A 22,227-nucleotide genomic window follows, 5' to 3' on the forward strand; every position below is an offset into this window, starting at 1 on the left:
TCGCCCTCCAACCCACTCTATAACTGAAGCCAAGTTCCACCAAACTCTTTGGTAGTCCACACTGCCCATAAGGCTATGCCTCTCCTCCAAATAAGGAGAGTAAGAATAATGAGACAGCAGGAAAGAGAGTCGCTGCGCAATTGGCGACTTACTGGATAATCGCCAACTTAATTGGTTTTCTCTGTATGATTGGACCCACTTGGACGAAATGGAGGAACTGCTCAAGCATCTCCTGGAGCAATATAAACAGTGTGGCAAGAGTTGGTTTTAAAAGGCAAGCTAATTTCTAACACCACCAATAGCCTTGACACAGCTGATACTCAGCCACTAGGCATTCACTTCCCATCAGGCGCTGTGCTTACTGCGAGTGCCAGAGGTCCAACAGCATCTGATCAACTCGCCCTTTGACGGGAAACACCGCTTCGGCCCACAGACTCATCAGTTGCTGGTACAAATCATAAAGGACACTTATACGGCCAAGGCTATGGGGACTCTCCAGACACCTTTTTCTCAGGGTTCCTTTTGTAGGTCCCACTACAAATGGGGTACCAAAGCTATTTCCCCAAGGCATCAGTCTAGTAACCAGAGGCAGCAACAACAGCAGCAGCAGTCTTCATTTGGCTACAGCATGGGAGCCTATGGAGGCAATAACTTCGAGTGCAGGGGTAGAGGTGGTGCAGCTAAGGGGTCCGCCACTGCTAAACAGTGTCTCTGTCCTTTCTCCCCGATCACATCACACCTGTCAGAGGAAGACTGCAAGGGTTCCTCCTACAGTGGGAAAGAATCACATCCGACTAGTGGGTCCTTACCATCAACAGGCAGGGTTACTGCTTAAAACTCGATGCAACCCTATCAAACATCCCTCCCCACAGACACACTCTCTCTCCAGAACACTAGCGCCTCCCTCAAGAGGAACTACAAGCGCTCATCATCAAAGGAGCAATAGAGCCCATGCCACCACTTCAGCTCGGCAATGGGGTATACACTTAGTACTTGCCTTTCCCAAAGGAAGCCGAGACGCCCTGGCCTATACTCCGTCTCAGGCCCCTCAACGAGTACGTCCTGTCAGAGCACTTCCATGTGGTCACACTACAAGACGTCATCCCCAGGCTGCAGCAAGGCAACTTCATGACCGCTCTCAACCTGAATGATGCCTATTTCCACATCCCAAGCTACTCTGCTCACCACCGCTGTCTGTGGTTTGTGGCAAGTGATCAGTATTTTCAGTTAAAAGTGCTTCCCTTTGAGGTCACTACAGACCCCACGTTGTTCACAAAATGCCTTGCTGTACTAGCCACCGACCTCCGGAGAGGAGGCATCTATGTGTTCCCTTACATAGACGACTGGCTGATCACAAGTGCAAACAGACAGCAGTGCCTCGCACACACTTTGACCACCATAGGGTTCACCATCCATATGGTGAAGCCCCACCTTACTCCCTTCAGATAGAACTGTTCCTGTGTGCAGTACTTAACACTGTCACCCAGAAACCCTACCCCAATCAAGCACTGGTTCAAAGTTTCCAGCTGGTACTGCCTCTTTTTCAGCAGGATCCCCATTTGACAACGGTCAGAACTGTGATGCGTCTTCACTGCATTATGGCCTCTTGTATTGCTATAGTTTCCCAAACAAAATTACACATGTGTCCTTTACAAGACTGCCTAGCAACACAATCCTCACAGTCAGAGGATCACTGGGAAGATCTAGTGGTGATTTGGGCCAGCACCCTTCGTGCTCTGCAATGGCAATGGTATAACAGCAACAATCTGTTACCGGGCAGTCCACTATTGAGCCAGTCCCACAGGTGACTGTCGCGCCACTTGCCTCCCTCACAGGATAGGGGTGTTTTTGCCCGATATGACCTTTCAGGGACTATGGACACCCCACCAATTAGGCTTTAACATCAACTATTTGGAGCTGCAGGCTATCCAGCTAAATCGCAAGGCTTTCTTCTGCCAGGTACAACACAAGGTAGTCCTCATCAGAACAGACATATGACTGCTAAGTACTACCTTCAGAGATAAGAAGGCACGCACTCTCAGCAACTGTCTGCGCTTGTGCAGGGCATTTGGCGTTGGTGCTTCACCAAAAGATACATCTACTAGCGGAGTACCTACCGGGAGTGGACGACTTTTCAGACCTGTTAAGCAGGATGCAGCAACAAGTCCATGAATGGGAACTCCACTAGCAAGTCCTACTCCTGCACTTTTGAAGTACGAGGACCTCTTTGCAACCACCGAAAATGCCAAATGCCCAAGCATCACCTCCAGGTTCCCATTTCCACAGTCTGTAATCAATGCGCTGTGGATGAACTGGTCAGGGATATTTGCCTATGCTTTCCCACCTCTCTCCCACTCGTAGGTCATCCAGAAGCTTTTGCAAACACCCCTCACTCTCATGCTGGTATCTTCCATATGGGCCAGCCAAACCTGTTTCACGCCCCTTCTCGACCTGTCTGTAGTCCTCCATGAGAAACTGCCCAACCGGGCAGACTTTCTAAATCAGAACCAAGGCACTGCCAGGCACCCGAACCCCAGGCAGCTCAAATGTATAATTTGACTCATGAAATCTTGAAGTTTGACTGCTTAAATCTGCCTCCAGAGTGCAAATCCACCCTTGCAGAGGCCAGAAGGCAAACTACGTGGGCCTGCTCTTCAGCCGAATGGAACCGGTGTGTCTGATACTGCCTTCCAGAACACATTGATCCATTGAAAACAACTCTCCAAGACATAGTCTGTTACCTACTTCATCTATAGGCCTTGCCTACACTTCCATCCACTTGCACTTGGCTGAGGAAGCAGCTTACCTACAGAATAGAGAACACTCTTCTTCATTCAGAGTCACAGTCATCAAAACCTTCATGGAAAGACTTAAACCAGTTATCACGCCCAGGGGGCCCAAGCCCAAGCCCCTGTCTGGAACCTTAGAGTGGTTAGATGAGTCTCCTGGGCCCTCCTTTTGGACCCTTTCACTTACGCCCTTTACAGTTTCTCTTCGAAAGTGGCCGTCCTAACTGTCATAACATCTCTTAAGCGAATAAGTGAGCTTCAAGTTCTTACTCTAGTGCAAGCTTTCTTCCAGTACACAATGACAGAGTCGTCCTCAAGACTAACCCAATCCCTCTTTTACCTAAATCAGACAATTGTGCTTCTGGTGTCCTTCTCACACCCAGACTTTGTGGCAGAGAGGACCTTCCACACACAAGATATCAAAAGGGCCCTTGTGTGTTACATTGATAGAACAAAGCCATTTCACAAGACACACCAACTCTTTAGCGCCTGTTCTAAACCACATATGAGCCACATTCTCTCCTAAGCAGACATAACCAGATGGTTGGTCAAGTGCATTCAAACTTGCTACGTCAAAGCCAAAAGGCAAAATGTCTCACCCTGGCCCCACTCTACCCACAAAAAGGATACTTCGACTGTCTTCATTGGTAGCATCCCCTTAGTCGATATTTGTAAATAAGCTAGTTGGTCCACTCCACACATATGTAGCTAACATTGATGTGTAGATGTCTTAGCATGCCAGCAAGCAAAGATTAGCCAGCCTCTGTTAAGTACCCCTTTTCAGTCCTCCATAACATCCATTGGCGAGCCACCACTTACGGGAGAACAGCTTTACAGTCTATGCAGAGCATGTGCATCTAAATTTACACATTCCACAAATGGAATATGTTACTTACCCTATTAGTATCTGTAAGTGGCATGTAGTGCTGTAGATGCTGTGTGTCCACTCTCCTTGCGGTAAGTCTTGGGTTGTTGGAGATGCCTTTTCTTTCTTTCTCCTTCTGCATGTTCATTCTTTGTTTTATTTTTCTTCTAAGCTCCATTTTCATCCCGGAACGCTAACAATGGAGCCAATGCCCATGTGCATTACCAGTCATAAGAGTAGTCACTAGGTAGGTAGGTATAAGCTTTATTCGATTTTATCAAGAAAATCATAAAAGCATACAAGTACAATTTATGCACGAAAATTTAAAAACAATTTGAACAAATTTAAAAAATAGTTAAAACTTTTCTCTAAAATTTAAGATCTGCGAGCGATCATTAAACAAAGAGTCTCATATTCTGCTGGTCAATACTGACATGTACTACTTAACACATTGAATTTCTAAATTTCATCACTGACTTCAAAAAGCAAGAAACAGCAAAGATAATATCCGCATCTTCTAAAAGCAATAATTTCAGATATGCAAGTTTACAAGTTCTTATCCCCCAGCGCTTAAGTAGTGGTAAAAGAAATAGTTTCCTGGGGCTAATATACAGTTTACAAAAGAACATGATGTGAATATTGCTTTGTATTGAATGGTCGTCACATGGACATATTAGTTTCAGCGAGGTCCAATCGTTCTGTTTCGGTAGAGTGACCATGCGGAAGAAGATCCCTAGGCGCAGCCTAGTCAGGAGCATGCGAGGGTAGGGTGCTATTTCAATCCCAAGATACAATTGTAAGCCCTCAGTAAGGGTAATTTGCTGATAGCTTAGGATTGTACCTTTAAGTTTCTCCCTGTCCCATCTTGCACTTTCCAGATGTGTAATTAATGATTTTTTAAGGGCCAGCCTAGTCATGCTTTGTAAACTCTCTGGGTCATCATAAAATTCAGGGTGTCCAATGTTAAGGAACATCGTTTGTACATGTCGCAGCCATTTGATTTTTTGCTACACCATCCAGAACCATACAGTCTTTAATGAGGTTTCTATTCAATAAACACTCCTCATTGGTCCAAATCTTATGCCAAAGCAGACATGGTGATATTTTTATGCTGTCGCTAAGATATTTGACACCAGTCTCAATGTGGGTCATGAAAGTCGACGTGGTTTTTGATACGCCCAACAGATAACAAATGAAAATGTTCTCACAGGTTTGTAAAGAGGACACATTCTCAAAACCCCATAAACCAGCGCCATACATGGCCGTGGATATGCACTTTGCCCGGTAGATCTGTATCATTTCTTCAATGGGTTTACCCCCAATTTTGCCTGCGAAGGTTCGTAAAGCACCTATGGCGCGAGTGAAAGCAAGTTTCCTTGCTGATACTGCATGTTTCCACCTTCCCCGCCTATCAAACACAATTCCCAGATAGCAAAATGTGTCTGTTAAAGCAATCTTTTGCTTGTCCAGAAACATTGAGCATGGGGGTCTATTGGTCTTTTGAGAGCAGGACATTGAAAAAGTTTTCGAAATGTTTACCTTCAAGTTTCTTTTACCCATATAGGATGAGAATTCGGTTACTGCTCTCTGCAAGCCTACTTTTGTCCTTGACATGATTGCCGCGTCGTCGGCATATAAAAGAATGGGTACGGGCCTACCATTGACAGCCGGATAATCGCTTGACAGGGTTAATAAACTCTCCGCAATAGAATTTATATAAAAGGTAAAAAGCAATGGCGTGAGTATGCAGCCTTGCCTCACTCCTCTATTTATGGCAAATTTTTGAGAACATTCCCCCTTAGTCCCGAACCTTACTCTGGCCCCTGCATCTCTGTATAATTCCTTTATAAATGTGAGAATTGTTGAGTCCACCCCAATGTCCTCCAATGTCGACCAAAGCAGCGCATGATCCACGCAGTCAAATGCGGAGCTGAGGTCGACAAAGGTTACAAATAGGTCCCCTTTCTTAGCCTGCGTGTACTTAGAGACTAATAGGGACAAGTTTAAACATTGCTCAAGTGTCCCTAGTCCCTTCCGGAACCCGTATTGGAACTCCGAGATGACCTTTTTCTCTTCTTCCCAGTGTTGTATTTTCTTGAGAAGTATTTTACCTGTGACTTTCATGAGTCCGTCCAATAACGATATTGGACGGTAGCAAGCTGGGTCGTCCCTATTCCCTTTTTTGAATATGGGAACCACAATCGCATCCGACCAGGTGGTGACGAACCCGCATTTATTTCCCATATTCAATACGTTTGTAAGCAAAGGGACCCAAAAATGCGGCTCAGATTTATAAACATCCACTGGGGTGTGATCAGGGCCGGGGGCTTTACCTGAGGCACTTTCCCTGAGGGCCTCTTCAACTTCTGAGGTAGTAAATACCAATTCAATTGGGTAAGGAGATGCTGGAGAGACAGTTAGCTGGTTACCTTGTGTTATATTATCTACAGGTGAAATCGCCCTACATGGGCTCGAGGCATTCCCCTGAATATTATTAGAATAGAGGTTACCGTAATGTTCTGCCCAGAGCTCACCCGTAATAGCTACTTCCACAGAGTTATCTCTATCACTTAAATTATAGACGGATCTTATAACTTTCCAAAAGGCATTGCTATCCTTATTCCTAGCGGCTTCCCCCAAGGCTTCCCAGGCCTCCTTCTTCAGTTTCGCCCTCTGCTGTTTAATAGCCAGCTTGTATTCTTGTCTCGCCTGGCGGATTTGGACCCTATTTTTTGGGTCAGCGGATAGAGCTTTCTTTAAATTTTTCAGTGTGGATGTACATCTAGAGTCAAACCACCCACGGGTATGCCTCCCATTATCCTTATAGTTCCCAGTAAGTGCATTTTTTATGTGACGCTGAATGTTAGAAAATGCAGCCATAATGCTCTTTGGATCAGTATCTTCCTCTAGGTAGGCAAGAATGTCCGTGGGACAAGAGGATAGGAGGTTTTGGAAGAAGGATGTTGGATTCATTTTCTCCCATTTAATTGCGTACCCGTTAGTCTTGGTTAGGGTAACATCATATGGGTATGAAACCCTGCTCGGTTCGTGTGGTTTATCCCCCAGCAGTTTTACCCCGAAGGTGATGGGATAATGATCGCTCATAGGGTCATCCCCAATTTCCCAGTAGGTTATGAAGTCAGGATGAGTTGGTGATATCAACGCAAAATCAATTGTGGTTTTACAACCTCTTCCATTGTACGTTGGGGCAAAGGGAACCGGGGGGGAGCATGCCTGGTTAATAAAAGTGAGGTCAAAGGTAAATATGACATTATTAAGGAGAGATCCCATGTTGGTGTGTGAGAAGTGCAAGGGACCATCCTCCCTGAGATCGGAGAGGCCGCACAAACCTAACTCACAAAACGGGCAGATGGTACAGTTGAAGTCACCCACCCACAACATTATGTGATCCCCTGTACCTTGTTCTCTCAGTTTGTGGATATGATGGATCATAATGTTCATATTTGATTCCACTTCGCTAATTGGCAAGTTATTATAAAAGTTCACAAGAACCACCCTTTGCGAAGTGCCCCATTTAAATGATATAATTTGGAAATACTGACTGGAGTGAAAATCACAAACTTTTACATCCCCTACATTCGAGATATATGTACACAGGCCCCCTCTATTACGACCCTTGGCTGAAGGCACAGCAGGTGAGTGAAAGGTTCGATAGCCCAGCATGTGGGCTTCCTCTGTAAGCCAAGTTTCCTGAAGACAGAGGATGTCATACTTCTGAACAATCTCCAGCCAAGGTTTGTGGGTGATCTTACTACCAAGGCCTGCTACGTTCCAGGAAAGAAGAGAGTGCATTGGGTTTCTACATCCCTGGGGATGAAGCCCTCCAGTCCCCTTTATGCCTTTCAGATCTTGCGAATGTGCAGGCTCTTGCGAGTGTGCAGGCTCTACCGGTCGTGTAACCTGGGGAGTAAGATCTTGTTGTTTAGGGGGGCTTGAGTCTAGCCCAATGTGACTTGGAACTTGGGATCTAAGCATTAACTTTTCACTAGAATCAGTTTCCATTTGGGGGTTATGGGCATTGGTAAGAATTGGAGCAACACTCATTCCCAGTCAATCCACCTGATCCAGGCACTCAAACCTATTCCTAGTGGGCGCTCCTTCCCACCAGTTGTTAATAGGAGTAGTCACTATACCTGGTGACTCTAAAGACTTCTTTGATGAAAAACAAGTTGCACAACACTAGATGACAGGAGTATGTAGAGTATGTAAATCTACTGCAATACATTAATTTTATTTTAAAGGTTTTGTATAGCGCTGGCTAGACCCGGAGGTATCAGAGCGCTTTACATAAGTATCAGACCATAGTTGCAGGTTACATCGTTACAAAGGTTACACAGTTATTAGAGCTTGGCAAACATAGTTACATTTAAGGTAGAGACAAACAAAAAGGACATATACATAAGGGAAAAATCAGGCAAGGGGAGAAAATCAGGGGAGGGGGGTAGGAGCAGGGTAAGAAGACAGAGAATGGAGGAGGGAAAGAGGAGGGGAGGGTGAGCGACACGGCATGGCAAGAGGAGGGGGAGGGGGTGACGGGGACACAAACCGGTAGACGAGTCAAAGCTGTGTCCAAAGTCCAGTAAGCTGTGATCCCAGGGGAAGTGGTATCATTTCCCCATCTCTGTTGCAAGAGGCTCCCTATATGCAGTGGACTCTCTCTCTGAGACTCCAAGGCCTACATACTCGATCCTTCCCCAAAAAGGGGAGAGGGAGTGCTTTGGCAAGGGTGCCATACCATACCTCTACTGTGAGTGGCTCCCTTGGCGCTGTGGACTCTCTCAGCGGGTTCGCTGAGACTCCAGAGTATAAATATTGGATCTTTCCCCAACAAGGGGAGAAGGAGTGCTTAGTCAAAAGGCACAAAAGGACAGGGGGCTAGGCGGTGTAGCAGGCAAGGGGAGAGATTCATGTGAGAGGGGATAGGAGCAAAGGCAGTAGACCAAGAAAGAAAGAGTACTAAATGGGAACAGACAGCATCAGTTAGGGGGACAGACTGTTTTCTCTCGGTGGCCATGATTTTGCCCCATCTCTAAGGTAAAAACCTAGCACAGGCCATTCCAGAATCTTTGCCATCTAGGACATGAAGCACACAGTTTGTAATTCGAATTATTTTTCACAATTCACAGAAGTTTATAGTACGCTGCACATCAGCAATCCAGATGTTTTCATATTAAGTTCTTCGGTGCAGAGGATGATGCTCAGAACTAACAGTGTTTAACCCAGTCATCATCATGCCACAAACAGATGTTTATAGGGTAAGTAACATATTTCTTACTTGTATGGAAGTAAAGTGGGAAGGGAATTCAGCCATTCAGATGGATGCCCTCTGTGAGCAAACTGGTCTGTCTAAACAAAAGTAAGACAGTTTGTGGAAAAATATAGTCAGTCCTGATGTTTGTCTCGCTACATCAGGGTTGACTTGAATTTTCCAACAATATAGTTTACACTCCTGGTAGCACTTGTTGGAGGAATGAGATGATACATTTAGTCAGATTGTAACTTAAAAAATGGTATAATGTATACTGATGTTCTAGTGGTACCATTTTGTGAAGTCATAAGTATCCATAATAATAATTATGTTCTCAATGAACTCATTGGTAATGCCACATGTGATCTTGTCAGTGAAAACTAATGCCCTCAACTTGGTTTCTTGGACCTGAGAAGACAGTAGCGGTATGAAAATCTCCCATCACTGCTAAAAGAGACACTGTTTAATATTTTCTGGAAACATCCCATGACCTGTTGTATTTGTGAGTTTTCAATCCCATTTACTGCAGACTACTACCTCCTGAGTGGAAAAGCTCAGACCATGCTTTACTTAGTAGCTAAGGTGGTTCCAATAGAATTTTGTGAGCACCAATTATTTTTCCATTCAGAAAAATGCCTCTAGAAAACCTTGAGTAGGGTTCTCTCCCATATAAGCATCTAGATCGCACTGGGAAAGCATTCATCTTGCGCCATATAACCAAATTATCTGATTTCACTTCTTTTAACTTCCAATCTTTTTCTACACATCCAACCTTCCATAGCTTTCCAACTCGCAGTCCTGGTTTGAATGAGTGTCATGTAAGGCCACTTGGGAATCATCAGCATTGTTTCATAATTTGATGCAGAATGATTGAATCACCTTAATAGGAGAAATAATATAAATATTACACCAAGGGGGGGGGGTCTGTCTGTCTGTCCCCATTTCCATAAAAACAACCACTCCCAAAGGGAAGAGAGCACGCCCATGAGGGCTGCAGGATCACAGCTTCTTTATTTTGTTGGGCCTCCCTCGATTCAGCAATCCAAAAGATACACGTTTGTTTATATGTGTGTGTGTATGTTAATAAATTTAAATTTGTGAAATCAGTGCATACTTAATATTCATCATGTGATGCAATAAGGCTGGGGAAGATTAAGTCACATGAATGAGAGTGCTTGGGAAATGACTGACTTTGTCCCTACTCTGTCGCCCCTTCAATTGCAATACTGCATATGAATGTGAACGATTCTTCCCACACCCAGCTGGCCTTTCTAAGATGTTCGCCACATATGACTTACTGTACCAGGATTACTAATATTTGAGTTACTGGGCAGACATGTGACCGACTCAAAATCATATACAACAAATAATAACCCTTGAGGGGGTCATTAACGATATTAATTTGTAATGTTTGTGCCAAATTTTAAATCCATTTTAACAGAGCATGCTTAGAAGTCCTAATCTATATATATAAAAACGAATGTATGTCTGTCTGTTTGTCCTTTATGCATTACTACACCATTCATCCGATCGCCATGAAACTTTGGGAAGTTGTTGAGTACACTCCCGCGAATGTTTCTGGCATACATTTTGTTTAAATATCGGCCCCCCAGGGCCCTCATAATCTTTCCAATACTGATGTATGCACCAGACGGGAAAAAAAATCGTGTATCCACAAGCACTCAAATAAATAAATAGAATTAAAACACAATTCATCCGATCGCCATTAAACTTTGGGAAGTTGAGTACACTCCCGCAAAGGTTTCTGGCATAATTCTTTTTTAAATATCCTCCCCCCAGGGCCCTCATAATCTTTAGAATACTGATGTACGCACAAGACGGAGAAACAAAAATTTGCCATGAAACTTTGGGAAGTTGTTGAGTACACTCCCACGAAGGTTTCTGGCATAATTATTTGTTAAATATCGCCCCCCCCCCCGGCCCTCATAATCTTTCGAATACTGATGTACGCCCCAGACGGAAAAACAAAAAATCGTGTATCCACAAGCACTCGAATAAATAAATAGAATTAAAACACCATTCATCCGATCATCAGGAAACTTTAGGAAGTTGTTGAGTACACTCCCGCGAAGGTTTCTGGCATAACATTCTTTTAAATATCAGCCCCCCAGGGCCCTGATAATCTTTCGAATTCTGATGTACGCACCAAACGGAAAAACAAAAAATCGTGTATCCACAAGCACTCGAATAAATAAATAGAATTAAAACGACACTTTGAAATGTTTTCCATATTAAAATGAATAAGTTTCAATAAAAATGACACAATGTAAATTGAATGTTATCATAACGAGTTTCCTTGAATTTCCTTTCTTCGGAGATCGCAGCAACGCGCGACGGGTAAGCTAGTAAGATAATATTACCTCAGTAAGACCATGGGCTGAGAGCACTTTTATCGAATTTACAACAATATATTAAAAGATATCATTTATTCAATACATTTTCTGACCTAAATATATAATTCAGTAATAGTCATTGAGAGCATAGAAGCACTTACAAAACGTAAAAGGTACAAATATAGAAAAATATGTTAGTCATCAAACAGCAATCCACAAATAAAAGCCAGACATCACCCAGTACCCTAAATACAGAAACTACTGTAGAGAGAAAATACAAACCATTTTTTAATCATTTTTAGGTCTCGGCTAGCGTAGGCTGCGCTTGCGCAGTCTCGCTGGCGAGATTTTATGTATCCTAGTATGGGGCTGAAACTTGCCCCTCTTCTCCATTGGCTGGCTTCCTAAACGGCAGCCAGCCATTGGAGAAGAGGTTTGTTTGTCAATTTTAGCCCCGTCCTTTTCGGATTGAGGGGCGTGTTTTTTTCTCTTCTTTCTCTCCTCTTCCCATTGGCTGGAATGTAAACAACAACAAGTCAAAACACGCCCGCTGTTTACATTCTAGTCAATGGGAAGAGGGGAGAAAGAAAAACACGCCCCCCAGTCTGAAAATGACTGGCCGTTTCTCCGATCCATTTTTGCTGGACCTCGGAAAAACAAGGCATGGCGTGGTCCGAGGTTCACGTGTGGAAACGGACTGTTGCAGTGTTGCTCTCACCGGAGCGCTCCTCGAATCAAGAAACCTCCTCGCTCCTCGCCCCAAGAATCCATTTGCTGCCTCCACAACTGTGCAGCGATCTGTGGGGGCTCTGGAGCCCGGGAACGGCCACCATTGCGGGTCTGAAGTGCCGACCTGGCTGAGGCAGGGCACTTTAAGATGGCGGCGGTGGCGGCATTAAAAATCGAGTAGAGGTGTTGCAACGCGGCGTAAGGATCGTTAGGCGGAACCACCGGCGATACTGGAACCCGACCTCCAGTGATTGCACGGTCAAAGATACATTGGCGCAGGTGGGTGAAGTTGAGGGAACCGGAACTGCCCACAGCCGCCACAGAGCTGGGATTGCGAGGGCCAGTGACCGGAAGCCGACTGCGGGACGGCTGTTGAGCGGAGATCGGTGTGTCACAGGAAGGCCGATCACTTTGCTGGAGTGCCCGCAGATCGGACGGCCCTGTGCTGCTGGGGCTGCCGTACTAAGAACCTGGCGAGCATCATGGCCGCCTCTAATTTACTATTGCTAGTGGGTGCCACCCCGCGTCATGGCCACTCTATTTCTTTAGCGGGTGCCACCCCGCATGCGGTAAACTGGAGGGAACCTACCCCTCATTGTCCCGCATGTCACCGCTGCAGCCCGGGAGGAGCACCGGAAGCCAAAGTTCGGCACGCCGCCTTACTCTCCGCGCCACTACCTCTGTCAGCGGCCGGTTGGTTCTGTTGGGCACTTCTTGGCGCTAGCAGAGTCCTCCGTGCCACTCTTTCATCGCCGGCTCCACTGGGCATGTTTTTAATTGGCTCTGGTTTGTTATAGAATGGGGGTTGTTAGTGCTTCGAGAGGCTCAGTGGCACTAGTTTACCCCCTCAGCTGGTTCCACTGCCGTGGATAAGTCACTCCTTAGCGCCTCGTCCAGGCTCGTTGGCCTGTAGGTGCTGGTTAGCGTCTCCCCTGGGCCGCTGGCACTAGTTTAGCGCCTGGACGCCTCCAGCTGGTACACAGTACAGGTCGGCAGGCTCCTCTCTGCACAGGGGCAAGTTCGCGCTCTAACATGCGCCACGAAGCCCCAGCAGGCAGGGGCGGCGCCGGGTGAGAGTTCAGGGCAGGCTGGAGGCTGTGATGCAATGTGCCGTTTGAGGCAATGGTGGGGCTCCCGGCCGCCTGGTCACCGCATGTTCACTGCTGAGGCTCCGGCCCCTGGTCAGGCTGGATGCAATGCAGGACCCGGCTGTGTGCACGGTGGCCACCCCAGCCCCTCCTCCCGGGAAGCTGCCGGCAGGGCAGGGAGAATGCAGATTAGGCTCTACAAAGGCCAGCCTGTCCGCTAGAGCAGGTAACAGCCCTGTGGGGGAGGGGAGCAGACGGACGTGCTGTGTGATCTGTGGACAGAAGCACACTCGAGGACCGGTCGGGAATGGTCGCTCACCCTCACCCACCCTCTCATCCTCACACACCCTCACTCACCCTCTCACACACTCTCACAGCCTCTCACACCCTCACACACCCTCACACACCCTCACAGACATTGCTTGCCTGGAGTGACAACTTCCCTGGTTCCTATGCTTCGAGCCTTTGCTGGCTCTTGGAATTATGCTCTGGGGCTCTGTGTATGTGTGTGTGGTGCTCTGTGTATGTGTGTGTGGTGCTCTGTGTGTGTGTGGTGCTCTGTGTGTGTGTGTGGTGGTCTGTGTGTGTGTGTGTGTGGTGCTCTGTGTGTGTGTGTGGGGGGGGCTCTGTGTGTGTGTGTGGGGCTCTGTGTGTGTGTATCGGGCTCTGTGTGTGTGTATGGGGCTCTGTGTGTGTGTATGGGGCTCTGTGTGTGTGTATGGGGCTCTGTGTGTGTGTATGGGGCTCTGTGTGTGTGTATGGGGTTCAGTGTGTGTGTATGGGGCTCAGTGTGTGTGTATGGGGCTCTGGGTGTGTGTATGGGGCTCTGGGTGTGTGTATGGGGCTGTGTGTGTGTATGGGGCTCTGTGTGTGTGTGTATGGGGCTCTGTGTGTGTGTATGGGGCTCAGTGTGTGTGTATGGGGCTCAGTGTGTGTGTATGGGGCTCAGTGTGTGTGTATGGGGGGCTCTGTGTATGTGTGTGTGGGGCTCTGTGTATGTGTGTGTGGGGCTCTGTGTATGTGTGTGTGGGGCTCTGTGTATGTGTGTGTGGGGCTCTGTGTATGTGTGTGTGGGCTCTGTGTGTGTGGGGCTCTCTGTGTGGGTGCAAATGCAATAGGTCTCGCATTTGCGAGAGATTAAGCTATTGGCATTGTAAATGACAATGCCATTTATTTATATGTTTTAAAACAAAAACATAAACATAAAAAATGTCATTAGCAATGCCAATAGCTCTAACTTTAACAAAGACGAGACCATTGCATTGTAAATGCTTGTTGTATATGTAGACGTTTTAGACCTCTATGAAACATCTTCTTGGACAAATTTAAGGTCAGAGGTGCTACCTCCTATTTTTGTTAAATTTTCATTGCTTAAAGTCATAATGCATTCGAGATATTACCAAAACAACCCATCAAAGTGAAAATAGAGGCATATTCATGAAATGTGTATTGTAAAGGTTATTTACATCAAATAATCATTTAACCTCAATGTATTACATCCATTTATGACATTTGCAAAACAAAAATATATTATTCCAAAAACAGAACAATTACTTTTCAATGTTAATAAGAATCATTTCATCAAAAGGCTCATTCATTTTCCTCTAAGACAACAGTATAAGGAAACATTCGAGAACTCATATTTTAATTATTACATCATCTGAAAACTATGCTCACAGATGGCCTTAGTGTATAATATCAATTCATTGTTTTAAAAATAATTAGACTACTTTAGTGTGATTTATAGATTAAAAATTCTATACTGCTGAAAGAAGACATTTCATCATGGCTCTGAATCAATGGTATATCCATGTCAGCATTAGGCCAATCTTCTAAATTCGACCAAAGGCCACTGAACATAGACATATTTTGGGGTATTGAAATTTTACTCACCTTTCCTTTTCTACACTGTATAATCTCTCAGGTCTAGTTCACAATACCACAACACTTCACCATAACAAGAGGAATCAAGGCCAGTTCTATGTAGAATATGCAGTCAGAAATACAAATATTTTTCAAATAATGTGTCTAGGACACTAATATATGTAAAAGCCAAAGCACCATAATACAACTCCTCACACTCGATCAACCAAGAGTAACCCATTGATGGTATTCCACACATGGTCCTCGCAACCCCACAGTGGATAGTTACACAACCAATTCCAATTAAGCAGTTCTGAAATTGCAGTCACACATACAGCATATATTACAAATACAGGAATTTGTTCATATTTTACAAATTATTTTTTCATTTTCCAAAAACTGTTACACCGAGGTGGTAGGAAGGCATACTTACCACTTATTCAATATGTCAAATGTCAAGGACTGTAAAACGCCCCCATTATTTGTTGCAATTAGCGACCACTATGTAAATCTAAGAAAGGCAAAAGCATTCCTTAATTTTAAAATATACAAAATAGTGGCATTTCACCTAACACCCCTCTTTAAGCTTACCAAATAACATATAGTTCAGTTCCCCGAAAGATTTGTCAAAACGAGGACATGGATGTTGAACTGTATTAACCTGCATCTGAATTTTCATGGAACTGAACACAATACAGGTGGTGCAAACCTTTGTGCCTTCTCTGGGCCAAGAAGAAATTTATCCATTCTAATGCCTAAGCTTTGATCCTTATTATATCCAATCTTTTTTCTAAGATGGAATGGTCAACTTTCTCCAAAACTGCTGACTGATCTAAACGAATTTGGGCCAGACACCATCCTTATCCATCTCCATCCATCAATCATCCTGAATTAAGAAAATATGTGTCTTCATGTTGTGGTTAGATATATAATTTGTCCGATGAATCAATGCCTGATTTAGGTTGAAACTAATTACTTTAAAGCCTTGATAACCGTCACTTTGTTCGGCAGGTTCTGCATTAAAAAACATTTTTAACACAACAACTAAATATAGAAATTCCTTCTCTTCACATAATTTCTCCTGGCCATTGATTTATGAGGCTCACATTCTCCGAGGTGAGCAGTTATTCAGAGGTTGTTTGAAAAGCTTATGTTTACTTGTACACCCCCGGGACTCGCGTAACAAGGATAAATCCATTTTGGTTCGATATGAAAACTGTGTTTGTCTTAGAAACTCTTTGATCCTCAGACACACTTTGCAACACCCCTTTTAAATATTGAGTACTACCACTGTATAGCTCTGCTAGGAGTACACTGGTTTATGAGGCAAGAGGTTGGGGAGAGAAAGAGAGCCAGGTTTAGCCCCTATATGCCATCTTCCTGAACGCCCATATGACTGAGGTGAAGTCACTCTGGGACAGAATCTATTACATGCTAGGCTCACCTCTGAGTCCTGCATGCAATGAACATTTGTAAGTGGCATTTATTCTAGACGCTTTAAAAGGGCTGTAGGGCACTAACCAGTCAGCCACATATTCCATAGTACCCTCAAAAAGCTGATAAATGTAGGCTGTATCAGTCACATGTCAGGAGGATGTCTAACGGTAGCCCATTTATACCAGCAATCCATAGTCTTATTTTAGACCTGTAGCATTTCATCAGTGAATCTGAAAACTAAAGTAGTAAACAGACTATCCCTGTGACGAGGCCTGGAGCATTACGGAAGTGGAACGAAGAACTCCTTCCCCCACTGACTGAAGATCAATGAGCATATTGTTGTTGTCAACTAACTGAGCTGTCCCCCAATTATAATCTCCGCTTGATCCATTTTAAGTTCCTCCATAGATTTTACAGAACGCCAATGGGTTCGCACCGAATGGGGCTGAGAGATGATGAGTGTTGCTGTAGAGCTACTCCCTCTTCCTTCCTGCATATGGCATGGGAGTGTTCTTAGCTCACTGCATATTGGACACAGATTTTCACTTCAATAAATCAGATCCTTGGTATGTCCCTGACACCCTCCCCTTTATTAGGTCTGTTAGGGTATGTTAAGGAAACACATGTCAAGAAACGTAAATTACATGCGCTACTGCTATTGTTTGCCAAGCGTCAAATCGCAGTCCACTTGGGGAGAAGGAGGAAGCCACCCACTTCGAAACCCCGTGACACATGGGAGCCATTCATTACCTGGGTTGGGGAGCGGACGACTGATGATGGGGAGCTTGCGATCACTTCTGTTCAAACTGGGGATGTCTAACCTGTGATATTGTTTTTTCTTTTTTGCTATGTCAAAGTGAAGGAGAATTGCGGATAGGGTCTGGACTCCGCCATTATACCTAGGTGTTTCAATTGATTGATACCTAATATGTGTATACTGTAATGGATAGTACTACTGCATATCGATGTAATAAGACCATGATGGTTAATGATTTCTTTATGTCTTCTGTGCTATAGCATAATTTGAACATGTGAACTGGCATCTGGTTTGTTAATTGAAAATGTCAATTAAAAAAAAAAGTAGTAAACAAACTATCAGCGAATATAAACTAATGTTATATTTTTACTTTTTTATTTATTTCTTAGTATAAAATCCTGCTGCGAGGATGCTGGTATGAAGTTTTTGGGGGAACACCTGATGACTTTCCAACGGAATTGGATGGCCGAGCCCAAGCTGCATTAGCCCAACCTCTTCTTGCTGAGCAGAGCTTGCTGACTCAGCGATCACCTTCTTACAGTACTCTGGTCGACACACCACCACTGAATTCTCCATCTCAGTATCCCATGCTGTATCTCCCAGGAAGAATCATCCATATTGTAGAAGAAAGAAATTCTGGAAGGTAATGACATGGATAGCCTTAAAAATGTAGGCAAATCAAAAATCACAAGATCAGTCTAGGTATTGCAATGGGACTCCTAAGATATGGTGCTCAGTGAGCCTGACTTACCTTAGAAAATGTTATCTGAAAGAAACAGTTAGTTATAGATTCCTTACATTAGAATTACCCCCAGGCGTCAGACTGGATCCAGAAAGTTTTTTGTCAGCAGTACCCCTGCGCGTTGTTTGCGTCGTGGTTGCCAGGATGACGTTGGGGTAGCTACTTAGACGACGCCCTCATGCGCTGACATCAGTTCTTTCTTTTTCCGCGCTAGCCAGCGCAGATCCGGAGAGAGCGGTACCTAGTCACTTTTTGACTGACTGTTTTGCTGACTGTTGTCGACACCGTTTTCTAGTCCTCAACTCCTGGTGCACGTCAGGGATGCCCGGCTTCAAGGCTTGAGGTTCCTGTAACCGACTAATGTCGGTGAATGATCCACACCGCGTGTGCCTGTTCTACCTGGAGCGTGACCATGACCCCAAGTCGTGCTCTGACAGCCAGACCATGAATCCGAAGTCTTTGCGCGAGCGGTCCCTAAAGCTTCTCAAAGCCCGACAGTCTGCTCCACGCCGTTCAAGGTCCCTGACGCGCGGGACGTCGAGGGACCGGTCGTGGAGCCACCTCCATCATTCATCTTCCAAGTCTTCGCACTCGGGGTCAGGTAAGTTGAAGCACAAGAAGAAGTCGAAGAAATATTGTCGCTCTTCGACTTCTCCTTGTTCATCACCCAACGCGTTGAGGGATGCGGCTGGTGCCCCTCCCGCGTGCGGAGCCTGAAGGGTCGACTCCTGCCTTCCCGGGACCCGGAGTGACCCCCTTTCCAGCTTCGTCAATTTTACGAAGTGATACATTACATCTTTGGGCAGCCTGACTCCGCCGGCGCACCTTCGGCACCGCAGACTTTGCTGGGGGCCCTGGGCCTTCGATGCCGGCTGCTTCAGCCCCTGCGCCGCAGGGTCCCCTTGGATCCAGGCCTGGATCCGGTTCGGCGCTGGTTGACCTTGTCACACCTCCCCTGGCGCCGATTCCACCGGCACCACATCCGCAACTGGTGTCGGCTGTGTCCCCAGCCGACGCCGATCCTGGTCTCTACCTTGATGTAGACATGGAGCCAGACCGGTACTTTTGTGCCCTTGTTCTACCCTGGCTCTTTTAGACCAGCTTGGCAGCCAGGAGAGGGAGAGGAGGACTGGGAGGGGTCTGGTGTCCCTCTAACTGACCAGTTAGGCTATTACCCGGACTGGAGAGAGGAACTTTGTGAAGGCAGTGGCCTCGATACCTCACCAGACCTTTGCATGTTGTCTCCTCCTACCGTGGCTACGGAGGAGTGAGCGTCTTACACCGTGGTGTTGCGTAGTGTGGCTGACGCTCCCCACCTCAAGCTACCTACAGTCGCAGTCAGGACTAACCTCCTGACAGAGGTGCTTCAACCGGCGGCGAGCTCTTCGGAGCCCCTGCTACCGTTTAATGAAGCCCTCACTGACATCCTTTTGGGCACCTGGTCCTGGCCCAACACAGGGGCTCCTGTGGATAGGACGATTGCCTGATGCCACCGCCCGGCTCTGGGCGACCCATCTTTCCTCTCCCAACACCCCACCCCTGAGAGCTTGGTGGTACAAGCTTCTAACTCCAAAGGTGCATTCCCAAACACACCACCTGAAAGGTACTCCAAAAGCTGGACCATCTTGGGAATTAGATGTGTTCGTCCTCCAGCTTGGGACTGTGGTCGGTAAACTCTGCATGTTTGTTGGGTCATTATACCCACTCCGTGAGGGATACGGTGGCGCAAGTGCTGCCTCAGTGCCCCAAGGAGGCCTGGGCCTTACTCTCCTGTGCAGTTGCCAAAGGGAGAGACTCAGTAAAGTTTACCATCCGCTGTGGGCTGGATGCTGCCGACTCACTAGTGCAGGTGTTCACAGACAACACCACAGCCATGTGATACTGCAACAAACGATGCTGGGTGGGGTTGAGGCCCTCCGCCTCTGGACATGGCTGGAACATCAGGGCATATCCCTGGTGGTTCAACACCTGGCAGGTTCACTGAACGCCAGGGCGGACGAACTCAGCTGCAGGTGCATGATGGATCATGAATGGCGTCTTTACTCGGAGGTGGTGCAAGGTCTCACAATATTGTGGAGAGCCTTGGTTAGATCTATTCGCCACCAAAGAGAACACGCAATGTCAGCAATTCTGCGCGTTGGAATTTCCAAGCCGGCACTCGCTAGGCGACGCTTTTCGTCGCGAGTGGAGTTACGGTCTTCTTTCCGCCTATACCACTTCTGCCCGGAGTGCTGAAGAAGATCAGGCACGACCGGGCCCAAGTCATTCTGGTGGCTCCGGATTGGGCACGAAGAGTCTGGTATCCTGAGCTGCTACACATGGCCATCGATCCTCCGATCAGACTGCCTCTTCTGGAGGATCTTCTTTCGCAGCAGCAGGGGACGGTCCTCCACCCGAACCTGTCCTGTCTCCACCTCCTTGCGTGGAGATTGAGCGGCGGCAGTTGACGTTGTTTGACCTGCCTCCCGAAGTCTGTGATGTTATCTTGGCAGCCAGGCGTCCCTCCACTAAGACGGTATACGCCTGTAGATGGAACACATTTGTGGCATGTTGTGCAGCAAAGGCTGTGGATCCCCTTTCTACCCTTCTTTCTGGTTACTCCTTTCCATATTGGACAGACAATCACTTTGCTCACCTTCTTCCCGCATCCTTCCAAAGAGGAAGAGAGGCTCCACGTCCATGTGCGCCTTCATTTTATTTAGATCGCACAAAGCAATTCCGGGTGGATGACCAGCTCTTTGTTGGCTACGTGGGTGCCAAAAAAGGTCGGGCCGTGCCCAGACCATCTCTAGGTGGGTCGTTTTGTGCATTGAAGGGTGCTATTCTGTGGCAAAGAAGGAGCCTCCAGTGGGGCTGCGCACCCATTCCACCAGGGCGACGGCAGCTACTACTGCTTTGGGACGAGAGGTCCCCCCTCAATGACATTTGTCAGGCAGCTATGTGGGCATCGCTGCACACGTTCACAAAACACTACTGCCTGGACAGCCAATTCCGGAGAGACGGCTTCTTTGGCTGTTCTGTTCTCCAGGACTTTCTGTGTGAACTTGGTCTGCAGACCAACCTCCGGGGTTGGTATTGTTGGGGTGTCTGTTCTAAGGTAAAGAATCTATAACTAACTGTTTCTTTCAGATGAACAAGTTACTTACCTTCGGTAACGATATATCTGTAAGAAACATAGGTTAGTTATAGATTCGTTACCGCCCCACCCAGCCTCCCCGTTCTGTGAACTGACTTCTAGGTTAAGGTATTCCTTTCAGGCCCTAGTTTTGTACACGCGTGGTAAGTATCTTGCATGGCTCTGTGCTTCTGGCGTGGAAAGTCGTGTTCAGAACTGATGTCAGCGCGCGAGAGCGGCGCCTAAGTACCTACCGCAACTTCATCCCGGCGACCACGACGCCAATGACGAACGCGGAGCTGACCTATGCCACCTTTTGACATGCAGGGGTACTGCTGATGAAAAACTTTCCGGATCCAGTCTGACGCCTGGGGTAATTCTAAGGTAAGGAATCTATAAATAACCTATGTTTCTTACAGATATATTGTTACCGTTACCGAAGGTAAGTCACTTGTTCATCTGTATCCCAGAACCAACGATCATCCACATCTCTACCTGAGTAGCCCTTTAACAAGTGTATTAAGCCTAAACGTAATGCAGAAGTAAGGTATGAACAATTGGTCAGAGCCACATGCTTGTTTTGCTTCAATATCCCCGGCTAAGAGTGTTCCATGAATCAAAACAATCACAATTTAAATGGTGCTGTGTACGTTACCGAAGGACATCTATGAGAGAGTGTTTAAATAACAGGTTCTTTTCATCCTGTTTGGGGCAGTGCAGTGTCCTGCATAGACCCAAATAATCTAAGTTCATAAGTGGAAAATGCAAAACAAGTTTAAAGTTTTGGTCAATAGAACAAGTTAAAGTAACAGCATTGGGTTTGTATCTTTCCTTGGAAAGACTGAAGCTAAAAGTAGAACATTTTCATTTTAAACCTTTGGCTGCGTATACCTTTGCGGATTGCGCAAAGACTTCCCAAATAAACGAATCTTTGGCATCAAGTAGTAGAGATTTTTAGTGGTGAAAGCTCATACTTGAAACAAGGTTTTCACCTTGAAAATCTAATGTAAAACAAGAGTTTGTAGCAAATCTAGGTACTTTTCAGATGAACCCGAGAATCTAAGTTTCAGGATCTAGGTTACTTATGTGAGGCAGAAAACGGAACTGGCAACATTTGACTCTGCTGAGTTACATAAAAACTCTGCGAAATTCCACTGAGTTCCGCCACTGGGCGTAACTAGGCAAGTTGCACTGTGATTTAGCACCGGAAGCACATTCT

The 22,227-nt window shown here is 46.0% G+C and overlaps 1 protein-coding gene and 1 long non-coding RNA gene across 5 annotated transcripts in view; one reads left to right on the forward strand and one right to left on the reverse strand.

The window, feature by feature from the left end:
- The window catches only part of DAGLB (diacylglycerol lipase beta), a 254,600-nt gene that overhangs the window by 160,894 nt on the left and 71,479 nt on the right, over nt 1–22,227 (forward strand). The window contains exon 14 of one of the 2 annotated variants that reach the window (XM_078665137.1): nt 17,541–17,794. The exons of the other annotated variant lie outside the window; for it this stretch is intronic. Within the exon in view, the coding sequence (XP_078521263.1) occupies nt 17,541–17,794 (254 nt within the window). The remainder of the gene's footprint in view (nt 1–17,540; nt 17,795–22,227) is intronic. 2 annotated transcript variants of the gene reach the window in all.
- The window catches only part of LOC144786152 (uncharacterized), a 166,638-nt gene that overhangs the window by 67,285 nt on the left and 77,126 nt on the right, over nt 1–22,227 (reverse strand). For all 3 annotated transcript variants that reach the window (XR_013602087.1, XR_013602086.1, XR_013602085.1), the window contains one exon: nt 3,686–3,897. This is a non-coding gene — a long non-coding RNA (uncharacterized LOC144786152). The remainder of the gene's footprint in view (nt 1–3,685; nt 3,898–22,227) is intronic.

Source organism: Lissotriton helveticus, chromosome 10 (assembly GCF_964261635.1).
Source record: "Lissotriton helveticus chromosome 10, aLisHel1.1, whole genome shotgun sequence".
Taxonomy (NCBI): domain Eukaryota; kingdom Metazoa; phylum Chordata; class Amphibia; order Caudata; family Salamandridae; genus Lissotriton; species Lissotriton helveticus.